Raw genomic sequence first — 12,859 nt, 5'->3', positions numbered from 1 at the left:
ATAGCGCTGACCTAACATTTTGTTTTTGTCATTGAAATTGAAAGGATAACTAAACCATTAGTCAGACCTGTCAAACTTAAAAGGTTTTGTTAATGAAGATACCATAAAATCCCCCACTTTGAGTTTCTCGGTTCCATTTAACCACAATAACAACCCAGCCCTAGTCCTCAGGCCTCACCCCTCATAAAGACGCTAGCACTAAAACAGCCCAACAGTCTGGTCAGTCAAATAATTTAGAGTCAGTATTTAGTCTAATTATTTTTATTTTTTTAATTATTTTTTTTGCATGCAGCATCATAAATATATAGACCTACCACTAACATCTCAGGCATGTAGTTTGTGTGCGAACAAGCTCTGTGAGACACATTATAGGCCTGTAAAATTCCTGGACTCACTCTCATCCGTGAACGCTGCAGTCCATGTGTTACCACAAAAATGTTTATCAGGCTTAATTCAAGCGCCTGTAAATTATGGCAGGAAGCTGAAGCTCAGCACGGCCACAATTAAGTGACTCTGTTTGCTGCATGGTTTAATTATGGGTTCAATTAATTTTCTATTTGGATCGTCGGGTCTGTTTACCATCAGATTCATAAATGTGACAGTTTTCCATAACAATGGAAATACATAGAAAGAGGCCCATACACATTCTTACTGTGTGTACGTGCTGGTTTGTGGTAGATAAGAATTTGTTTATTTGTCTTCCTGTGGGTTTTTATACACATTTAATATAGTGATACTTTAAATGTTGAATCAGTTGTCTCCTTTGACACAGTTTTCAATATAATTTTGTGTAGATGCTTAAAGTTTCGGGAGATTGCAAAGTTGAAAAACTTACTCCATTACATTTTTGCTGCTTTCTTTTAGATACTCCACACTCTTTTCCTAAAATTCTTCCTCTTCGTTCCCTCTAAAGCATTTCTTTTCTTAGTTTTATAGCTGGTGAGAATTAGCAATATGGTAAGCAACTCTAAATAACAGCATCATAGTAGCTAATACTAGCCAGATTTGGACAAAGTACACAACTTCCTTACTTGAGTGAAAATAGATACTACTGGTCAAATATTACTCCATTACAAGTAAAAGTTGTAAAGACCGGTTTTTACTTAAGTAAAAGTACAGAAGTATTCGTTTTTAAAAGTACTTAACTTTCAAAAGTAAATGTCAATGCATTGTTTTATTATTGTTGCATTGTTGTATGTAATACTTACAGTACATTATGCCTCTGAAGCAACCTAGAATACACCTACCAGTTAGTAGTATCTGTGGAATTAAGAGCTTTTAGAATGTTATAAAACCTACAGCCATAATCATATCCCCCCTTTTTTTTTTTTACACTTCTACCACCCCAACAAAAGAAGTACACATTTATGTAGTGGAGTAAAAAGTACAATATTTGTCTTTCAAATGTAGTGATGTTAAAGTAAAAAGTTTCCAGAAAAAAGAATAGGCTACTCAAGTAAAGTAGCATACAGATACTCAAAAAGTGTAGGCTACTTAAGTAGGCCTACAGTACTCAAGTAAATGTAGTTTGTTACTGTCCACCTCTGATTCTAGCTAATATTAATATCACTGTTCTATAGTAGTAATAGTTAATTTACAGGTAGCCTATTGAAACTGTTACAGCATTCCTCCTGAGTGCATGTTATTGCATCATAAAACGTCTCATTTGTTTAAAACATTTAGCATGGTAATCGTAATGTTGCTAATTAGTAGGCTTATAAGACATCACAGTAGGCTAGTCAAAAATGCAATTACAACAATTACAGAAACATCCTAAAATATCCCGTTATTATGTCAACATAGGCTACTGTACGTTTTTGTTAGAGGTAGCCTAGGGTTTCACTACAATTTCAAGATCTGAATCTGAGAGATCAGTCTGAGAGAGTTTCCCCACATCCAGACCAATCGCAGCGCTTGTTGTCATTGTGGTGAAGTGTGCGCGTGGAATCCAGAGCGCTTTTATAAACGCTGCGCCAGCAGAAACTCAAGAGACGCGCATTGTGCTCGCTCCCGCGGCGCACCAAATTTACACAGCTCGGTCCAAAGATTATTCCCGCCTGGAGGCAGCTCTGTTGGTTATAGAAGGAGACATTTAAAGCCGCATAATTCTCAATTTACATTCCTTATTTATTTAACGTTGACAAATATGATTTGGGTAACTTTGTTCTGCATCTGCGTCTTGGTTACAACGTTGCAAGCCGATGCGCGCCTCAGTAAATCCTATGTGGTCGGCGGATGTCCGAGTCACTGTGATAAGTCCATGTGTCCGTCAATGCCGAAGGACTGCTCAACAGGGCAGGTGATGGATCACTGTAACTGCTGCCTGGTGTGCGCATCCGGAGAGGGAGAGGCGTGCGGCGGGGTGGGTAAGCTGGGGGACCCGGTGTGTGGAGAGAGTTTGGAGTGCTCCGTTACCGGAGGAGTGGGCTTCTCAGCTACCGTCAGGAGGAGAGGGAAACACGGCATCTGCGTGTGTAAAAGTAGCGACCCGGTGTGCGGCAGTGATGGAGTCTCCTATCAGAACATCTGCGAACTGAAGCGGGTCAGTAAGCGAGCGCAGAGCCTGCAGCAGCCGTCGGTGCTCTTCATACAGCGGGGAGGGTGTGGGGCGGGTGAGTACATCACCAAAACTAACTATATGTTTGTTTAGACTCTTTACATAGGTACATCATTTAAATGAGCAATGTCCACCTTAATATGTAGTTAATTTGACTTAGACAAAGATAGATTGTCCAGATGCTGGCAGCAGATGCAGATCTTTGCTGGATGGTATATTCATCATCGTCTGCAAAACTAGTATGCACCCCATTTTTATGATCTTTTTCCTTTGTAAACCCTCTTGGTTGAGGATGTTGCTTTCTTTTCATGCAATTTTACTGCAGACAGACTTTAAAATTTCATGTTTCTGTTGATGAACAAACAAATTAGGCTACTGTATGTGTTTGAGTCATGCATGGGTTTATTGGGCTAATTCTTGCGACATTATTAAACTGAGTGTCAGTTTAAACTGAGTGTAAAGTGATCAATGATAGAACAGCCCAAGCCATGCATCTTATGTGTTGCTTAAGTCTCTGCACTCAGTCACAATTAGTCATTTTAATGCATTTTGACCATCATGCGCAGTTTGGTCATAGTACTTGCTTATACACAAACACAGTCTGACCCATTAAAACCATTGTGAATGGAGAAAAACCAGAGCAGCTTGGGTGCTCTTTTTGTGTGTGTGTGCTGTCAGAATACAGTTACACCTCTTAAAATGAAGCCCCTCACATCTTACTTTGTGTTTGTGCATATTTGTGTTAGATAGGTTGAGTTAGAGTTGAATTTGAGCAGGTTGTAAGGGGTCTGCTTTTATGAGATAGCTCTTTTATGAAAAAGTTCCTATTGTTTTAAGTTGAAATGTGGTCTCTCTTTATCTTTTTCCTTGCTTCTTCATTATTCCTTCTGAAAGAGCCTCAATGTATTCATTTTGGCACACATTGAAACTTAAATTGTGGCTGAAAGTGGATAGTTGCCTTGGTCCGGATAGTGGATTTGTGATCCACACACTTTTTGGCTCACAAACACTCCTTGTGTCAGCTGTTGAGTATCAGCACTCCAAAGCCTCTTCTTTAGAAGCTGAAATATTAAGGATATGTTTGGCGTAACCATTGACATGTGTCTTGTCTCTGCATATTGGACTAATAAAGGCTCTAAGCAAAGTGCCAAGCTGTGAGAGGTCTGTGGCTTCCAAGTCCTGGCCTCACCTAAAGAAAACACACTGTGCTGCAGAGATCATGATGTCATTTGCATCTGGACTGAAGGCCTCCCTGCATCTCTGCACACTTTTCCTTCGCTGGCTGCAGATTTAGGTCATATTGTGAGTCTTATGCATTCAACAGGAAACATATTTTTACTGAAGCAGAAAGAAAGTCATCTATATAGACCCTCCTGCAAGACTAGATGTTAAGCCTGTTTTGGGTTTTTAATAATTGTGATTGAAGGAAATGGCCTGCACACGGTTAACCCAAGGAGGGGAATGGGAGCTACGCCACCAAATGCTTTCTTGACTCACATTGCACCTTAGGCTATTATATTAGCACTGTTCTAAAACAGTTCTGACATGATTTGCTCTGCAGAGGCAGCAACTCGACTCATGAACACTGCAGTACTTTAATAATCATTAAAATACATAGCACACATACATATTGGGTAAAATAGTACATTTTAATTACACAGCTATTTTTTTTTTTTTATCTAATGTGAATTGAATAGCATGTTTAATTGACATTTCTCATGCTTTTTCTTCTTAGTCTGCAATCTTGGGTTTATTTGTGTTCCGCAATGTATTTAACAAATGATCTCACCTACCTCACTGCGAAGGATATATGCTGCTTTAGACTTTGTCTGAAATTAGGCATCTTAAAACATAGCATAATTAAGTTTGTAGGCAGATCACTAGGTTTTGGAACATTTTATATAAGGAGTGAGAAAATGGAGTTAGTGTAAGAGGAAACGTGTTTGTAAATGTGTGTGTTTTTGTGAGTAGTTTATTAATACTGGATCTTTGGGATCAGCTGTAATACTGAAATTTCTATACAGGCCCTGAGCTGGAAAGACTAGTGGGCAGTGTGCGTGTGTTTAAGTGTATGTCAGTGTTCTCTGTTCTTCTTTTGCATGGTTTTCATTAAGGATTTAAGTATTTCAGGCTTGTTTCCCAGAGTGTTTTGTATGTTGTCTTGTGCGTTTGTTTGTTTTCTGCTGGCAATTTTACATGTGTGTTTTGTCTTTGTTCTTGCTCACGCCAGTTTATTTGTGTGTATGAAGATTCAAGAATCACAGTTCTTTATGTATAACCAGAGCATTACAATTCTCTCAGGATACACACACTTTTAATTGGCTTTTAATCAGGCTTTTAATTGCTCTCTGTAGTATATGTGTGCAGTGATTAAAGTGCTTTCATATGTTGTGTGTGTTTGTTCGGTGGTTTTCATTGGCACTCAGAGGTTTGTCCTGTCCAGACTTCTGCAGATTTGTTCAGTAGCCTTACAAATGCTGATGAGGCACATATTTCTCCAGTCTCTGACTTCTTTCTCTTTCTCTTTCTCTTTCTCTTTATCTTCCTCTTTCTCTTCCTCTTTCTCTTTCTCTTTCTCTTTCTCTTTCTCTTTCTCTTTCTTAAATCACATTTCACTGTAAAATCAAAATAAAATAACATTTCATTTCATTTCATTAAGAAAATAAAGCTTATAGAAATGGGAATTTGACTTAATTTACATCAGTCTCTACTGTTTTATATTCCACTGTCACTGTCTCCACCAGTCTGATTTATGTTCACCCATCCCTATGTATATTTTTGGACTCTTTCCCTCACATCCTCCGGCTAACTGCAAAATAATGAATCACAGTCTCTCAGATCCTTTACTGATAACCTTTTCTCCAAAACTCTAAACAGCAGTGACGGTATGCATGTTGAGGTAAAAGATCTCATCCTTTATTTGCCTCATTGTTCCACTAATGTGTATTGTTTAAATTCTGAGTAAGGTTTTGTTCTTTGTATTTATGTATGTGCGCTCTGTTTGTGCAGAAGCGGTCTTTGTTTAACTCTCTTCAATTAGCATGTTATAAAAGGCATGTTTGTTTATGAGTGCAGTCAAGTGCTTGAACTCTTTTTACTGATACTAACACAAAAACGTCTACGTGTGGATGTTCAGTCTAGGAATTAGCATATCTGAGAACAAGAACAGACAGGCACGTAAGTGTGAATGAATTCTGTCATGAACAAGAAGGGACTCATTATTAATGTTTCATGATTCGTCATATTAAGTGATGTCTTTCTCACTGCCCTGGAGCTTAGAGCTTCTCCTTTTCCTTAAAATCCTGCCATCTCCTGCAAATACATTTTCTCCAGCCATCTTTTTCCAACAGCCACCTCTCCTATAATCTCTGTGCGTCTGTAGTGTAATAGGCCAGTAGGACTTTCCCACAATAAGGACTCGTTTCCTTCTCTCTGCTCACCTACATAAGCCTCGACTGAACTCAAATAAACACACTTCTCGAGTCTGAAGCCTTCACAAACCCCGCAGAGAGGCCTCAGACAGAGCTTACACAACTGTAACTGGACACCATAACTAAAATTTAGAGCCACAGGCATGAACTGTTCATGTTCACAAGGTTTCAATCCCTAACCAGTTCTATTGAGTTTTGTTAGCATTGTGCTAGCCATGAGTGAGCTCTCTCTGAACAGAGCAGAAGCTGTTTCAGAGAATAGAATAGAATAGAATAGAATAGAATAGAATAGAATAGAATAGAATAGAATAGAATAGAATAGAATAGAATAGAATCAGGGCCGTTGTCCTGACATTTCATCCTATCCGTTAGATTATCCTACTAGGGCTTACTGCGCATGCACACATCAATATTTAATATTTATTTTTAAAACATTTGCATTGTTTTAATGGTAGGCTTAGGGTTGAGGTAGGTATGGATGTTCATAAAGCCTCAAACCACATGAATATGATGCTGGTATCACAATCTGATGGGTAACATTTTTCGTTGTCGAATTGTGTTTTAATGGGAGGTAGCAAAATCTGACAAGGTAGGACAAATCGGCAGAACACCGGAATTACCTCATGTTGTGACGTAGGCAAAATAATTTTTTGGGCCCTCCAATACCGTCCCATATTGTTGCTGTTGAGCGGAAACCTCAAATGCCCAAAACCGCTACTTTTTTAGGACATTTTTTAGGACATTTTTTATTGTTTAATTATTTTTGACCAGTGAATGTTGGACATAGTACGTGTTTTATCCGCCATTGAAATGGATGCTCCAAGGCAGTAAGTGCATCGCATTACGTTTTCATCAACTTACAGGTTATCTAGTGTAGCTATGTGGCCACTCAGTCTTAAATTTGCCCAAACTCTTATGTTATAAAGATAAAGTGCTACGCACAGGCTATTTAAGACAGTATTGACAATGACTTCAAACGCTAGACTTGCTAGACTTCTCTGCTCCTCAAATACAAAAAATATTAGCCTTTATATACAGAGAGAGTTGCTTGAATAAAGAAACGCTGTACGTATTCAAACAACCAGTTATTTTTACCCAATGCAAATAAGCAGAGACTTCATTCATGATTTGAGGTGGGTGAAGTAATGAGGTTTGACTGACAGTTTGAGGATCCAGTGTAGTTACGAAGTTTAGCCACAAGCTCTTTATAATACATTTCATTGGTTAAATATTTGCAAAACCCACAGACAGATGTAAAGGGTGACCAATAGTAATGATGGGAAATTAATGGGAAAAAAATTAGGAAATGTTGAAATGTTCTGCTTGATATTTTACATTTTGTTTATAGAATAGAAAAATGTCCCCCTCTCCTCTATCCACACAGGCCTACACTACCATTCAAAAGTTTGGGTTGGTAAGATTTTTTATGTTTTTGAAAGAAGTCTCTTAGATCACCAAGGCATTTATTTGATCAAAAAAACTGTAAAAACAGTAATATTGTGAAATGTCAAATTTAAAAATCAACTGTTTTCAATGATTATATTAAATAATTATATATTATATTAATATATTTTAAAATGTAATTTAGTCATGTGATGCAAAGCTGAATTTTCAGCATAATTACTCCAGTCTTTAGTGTCACATGATCCTTCAGAAATCAGTCTAATATGCTGATTTGGTCCTCAAGAACCATTTATTATTGTTATCAATGTTGAAAACATATTAATATTTTAATGAAAAAAGTGATGAACAGATTTTTTTTCATGAATAGAAAATAGAAATAGAAATCATTTATAACATAATGAATTACTTTACTGTCACTTTTAATCATTTTAATGAATAAAAGTATTTTGCTGAATAAAATGCTCTTAAAGTCTTCCAAATTCAGTTAAAGCTGTTGGAACATGATCAATAAAGTCAAACTTTTCACTGAACACTCTTAGATGGCATTTAATCCGTGTCCAAATGTCTTGCTATTTCTTTTTAAGTATGGTTTATGAAGAGTTTTATGTATATACGCTGAATTTCAAGATGACTTATTCTGAAAACAAGCTGAAAAGTGGTGCTATTGATTGTGTAACCTGCTTTCTTGAGTCTGGATGTCTCTACCCCTCTGGAGAGACACCCAGGATCTCTAGGAAAAATGTAATTTCATTCACTCAGACCATATGCTGTAATCTGGCAGCGGTTCAGTAAAAACACAAAGGCCTCATATTTCTGAAGACTAAACGTAGACTTTGATGTATTTAGGTCAGAGCTTAGCAAATTCTTGGCAGGTTTGGATACCAGCCCAATATAGTTTGTAAAACTGTAACTTTACTGATATTTTACTAAAGAAATTAGCCAGGTTGTGCATTACAATGATTGGACCACAGGTAAGGTGTGTAAGCATGTGGCTTTTTAAAAATAAATGTTAAATAAATATAAACATAAATAGTTACATTTATTATTGACAAAAATAAGGACAAACAATATTGTTCTGCCATGTAATATAGTTCATTAGCCTAATTGCACTATGTTTATGTTTGAATGGAAGTTGCCATTAGTCTCGGGTAGCCAGACCTTCAGACTGACGGCAGAAGGTCTGGACTCTATCGCAGCTTTTCTTGGCCAAGGACCGCCCAAGAGGACGTTTGACTGACATGTAACGCAACCAATCACAGTTCGTTTTGTTCCGCGTCATGTTTAGGGGTGTGACAATATAATGTCGATGTCCCTAAAATAACATTCAAGAATGTTTATGCAAGTTTACTGCAACAATGGAGCCGTGAACTTCACAAACTTCCAGCGTTTAGTTGAGCCTGGTAAGCGCTCATTGTCACAGTTTTAAACACAATGGCTTTCTTCTTCCAGGAGGGGTTTTGGCGTCACGGCATTTGTTTCCAGGAGGACCGTTAAAGCACGTGACACACATGTCTCACAGACATCCTGTAGAATTCAACCAATCAGATCGCGACTTCAAAACTCCTGAAGTGTTTCAAGATAAGTGTGCCATATTCAGACGTTCAGCCAACGGTCCGTGGGCGTGATGTCTGAGGCTGAGACTAAGTTGCCATAGTCTGTTCTTTCCTATTGTGACACACATCTATGTGAAACCGCTTCTCAAACAAGAAAAAATTTAGGATGGGACTTGATTCTGTCCATCGGGAATTGATTGGATCGTTGAATTATTGTGGTTTGCGATTGGTTTACAATAGTTATTTTGATTATGTTTATGAGTTTATGAGGGCAAATAAATTGAAATGAAAAAAAAAATTATGTGCACGGATAAATCATTTATAATAAATACCTCTATATTCCATAAAAAATGAGAATTGCCTATTTTGATTTCATGGTGACTTTAAACAAATAGCTCGTCAGAACTCTGAACTCTCCATTTTATAATAAGGTGTTTTGCATTATTGGATTACTGATTCATCTTTTTATATTGGCAACGTGATAAGCATCTTCATGTGAAAGGTATACTTTGTCCATCTTGACCATGAGCTTTTTTTTATTTTGTTTTATTTTGTTTTGAGCTTTTCTCAAAACATGTGATTTTAGATTGAACGCTGTCCCTTGTTTAATGATGGTCTGGAGCTGGTCAGTCTCACCACACTGGATATTCTGCCGCCATAAAATAAACTTTTGTTTCCTTTTCCTCTTGGTCTGAAGAGGATGGTTAGTTGCGATGGTTTGAATTTTGTGCTCAGTACTGTGTGTTCAAGCGTATCATCAGATGAAAAGTCAGCAAATGCACAAAACAATGCAGGTGTGAATGTCAGCAGTGATATTGGTTCTGTCAGGGTTGGTAATGTGATTAACTGTCAGATGTTTCAGTCTTACAGCACTGTGAGCAAAGGTTATGGAGTCTTAAACCATAAATGCATCAATAGTAGCACTGGTTAAATCATTTTGCAGGTTATAGTAGAATTGTGGCCAGAATACACACTAATAATTCATAAAATGTCCAGGAAGGTTTTGTTCTGTCAAAGATAAGAGGTTATGGATTTGTTTAAACCTTTGTGATCCTCTTGGGTTTCAGAACCTGAGCTTGGGCCAAGATGAGTCAAGCATGTCTGATTCTATTGTCTCTGCCAGTGTGTTTGAACTAATCATAGGTCTGTCTTTCAAAGAGGAAAAAAAGGGAGGATTTGTTTAGAATTCTTTGGCCTTTAACTTCCCAGAGTAAATTTCCAGTCCAGTCAGACTGATATTCGGTAAATGAAAGATAAATTTAGACAGTCAATGACAAAAGAGTTTATTTGCAATCCGGTACATACAGTTGGCAAAAAAATGTTTTGGCAGAATATGATGACATTTCATGATGTACATTTACAGTAAAAGTTTGAGGTCAAAAGTTTTGTTTTTTAAAAAGAATTTAAAACATTTATTCAGCAAGCAGACAGTAAAGATGTTTTTAATGTTAAAAAGGTTTTTCATTTCCACAAAAGTTTTAAAGGAATATTTCACCAAAAAAATGAAAATTACCCCATTATTTACACACCCTCAAGCCTCAATGTATATGACATTCTTCTTTCAGACGAATACAATCATCAGAGTTATATAAAAAAAAAATTCCTGGCTCTTCCAAGCTTTATAATGGCAGTGGATGGCCGTTTATGTTTTGAGGTCGAAGTGCATCCATCCATGATGAAAGTGCTCCACACAGCTCTGGGTGGTTAATAAATGCCTTCTGAAGTGAAGCGATGCGTTTGTGTAAGAAAAATATCCATATTTAAAACTTTATCTGAAGGATCGTGTAACACTGAAGACTGGAGTAATGGCTGCTAAAAAATAAGCTTTGCTATCACAGCAATAAATTACATTTTAAATGGAAAAATGATTAAAATAGGAAATAATAATAATAATAATAATAATGTAACAATTAGGTCCAGATGATGATGAAAATTAATGCCAAAAGGATGAAAATAAAACAAGGTCTATTAAATAATCAAATAATGAGGAACTAAAAACAGAGAGCATCTATACTCAAGATAGCGAATAACTATAAATGTCAAGCAGGTGTGATTATTAAATGAGTGTCCATAGTAACAGATTAATGGTGGGAAACTAAGACTGAGGAAACAGGAAAGTCCATGAACAAACTAAAAGTCCATAATGAAACAAAACGAACAAATAGCAGAATATCCCTGACAAATATAATGTAATAAAAAATTTATCAAATAAACACAGCATTGTTGAGCATAACAAACTTCTTTCAAAATCATTAAAAAGCTTACAGACTCTTTTGAATGGTGTTGTTTTTATATATATATATTTATTTGAGGAAAGGGACATTGTCATCCTGCAAAACTGAGAAGACTTGGTGTTAAAACTATAATTAGGTTGAATTTCTCAGGTCAGAATGCACACAAGCGCCACGCTGGATATGACTTTAATTACACTTGAGCAAACATCATAACTGTTCATAAACCACTCCACTCTTTAATTTTAATGTCCCCTTACTTAGCACAAATTTATCTGGCCTCAGACACATTTATCTTTTGAACTTACATGCTTTCCAACTGCCAGGTCTTCTTGGGGTCCCTGTGATCCTGTATAATTAAAAAGACTAGTCCATCATTGCAGCGACTGTCTTACTGACTGGATCAAATGACAGTTACTATCGTCTGTGCCTCTGTGTCTGTGATGCTAAACAGTCTGACCCTGAGGGCGATGGAACGAAAGAATGTAGAAAATTAAAAGAGCAATTTTCATACATTTTGTGTATGTTTATTATGAGCTTTTTGAGTGCTGATAATAAACTCTTTTGGTTGAAATGGAAAAGAATATCTCTCACTTCTTTTCCCTTCATGTTGAAATTACAGAGGACGAGAGTCAACATTTCCAGACATGTACTCCAAGAGACTCCTCAGATCTTGCTCCTCACGTGTGAGCGTGTGTGTGTGTGTGTGTGTGTGTGAGTGTGATGCTGACTTACGTAAGCAACAGAAGTCCCATATATATATTTACACAGAAAAATCCCACCACTTGTCTTTTTTTAGTTAACGACTAGTCTCATATTCCTTTCCGTGTCAGTGATGTCATTTGATATTTTCAGATGTTTGTCCTCTACTGTCCATTTATTCCATTATACATTCTCATTACATCTCTTTTTCAGTTTTTTTTTCTTTTCTTTTTTCCAGCTATCCATGATAACCCCAACAGCCTGAGGTACAAGTACAATTTCATTGCAGACGTTGTAGAGAAGATCGCCCCTGCTGTGGTTCATATTGAACTCTACCGCAAGTAAGGTTCTCACATAAGCTTTCATTAGTCTTTAAGATCAACAGAGGAACATTTGACCAAATGTATTTTTCTTTACCTCCATTTCTATCGCTCTTTCTCTTTCATGCCCTTTGCCTCTTTTTTTTAGGATGGTGTACTCAAAGCGTGAGATGGCAGTGGCAAGCGGGTCAGGGTTTGTGGTGTCTGATGATGGCCTCATTGTGACAAACGCCCACGTGGTAGCCAATAAAAACCGTGTGAAGGTGGAGCTTAAAAACGGAGTCTCTTATGATGCAAAGATCAAAGATGTCGATGAAAAAGCAGACATCGCCCTTATAAAGATTGATTCACCGGTAAGAGGATCAACACAACACTGCTTTTAAGTCACCACACTTTTGCCCAGTAAGACATGTTCCTGGATTATATTTTGTTGTTCCTGGAACAGCATTCTTGTCCAAATATTTTGTACTAACCCTATCCCTACCCCTAAAGCTAACCCTACCCCTAACAATCAGAAAGAAATGATGGTGAATAAGAATGGGGCAGAAGCCTTAACTCTTGTTGTAAGCCTAAACTTGACATAAACTGTAAACTTGTCTCTCAGATCTGATTGATTTATTGGAATGTTATTCCAGGATCAACAAAGATGTTGATCCAAGAA

General features: G+C 37.1%; 1 protein-coding gene across 1 annotated transcript in view; it reads left to right on the top strand.

Moving 5' to 3' along the window:
* Positions 1 to 1,807: 1,807 nt before the first annotated feature.
* htra1a (HtrA serine peptidase 1a) overlaps positions 1,808 to 12,859 on the top strand; it is a 25,930-nt gene continuing 14,878 nt past the window's right edge. The window contains exons 1-3 of the mRNA XM_082142564.1: positions 1,808 to 2,612; positions 12,117 to 12,219; positions 12,347 to 12,551. Coding sequence (XP_081998690.1) covers positions 2,147 to 2,612; positions 12,117 to 12,219; positions 12,347 to 12,551 — 774 coding nt within the window. The 5' untranslated portion in view covers positions 1,808 to 2,146. The remainder of the gene's footprint in view (positions 2,613 to 12,116; positions 12,220 to 12,346; positions 12,552 to 12,859) is intronic.

This window comes from Leuciscus leuciscus (assembly GCF_965113295.1).
Source record: "Leuciscus leuciscus genome assembly, chromosome: 17".
Taxonomy (NCBI): Eukaryota; Metazoa; Chordata; class Actinopteri; order Cypriniformes; family Leuciscidae; genus Leuciscus; species Leuciscus leuciscus.
Note: the sequence above shows the minus strand (reverse complement) of the source record. Positions and strands in the feature narration are given on the sequence as shown.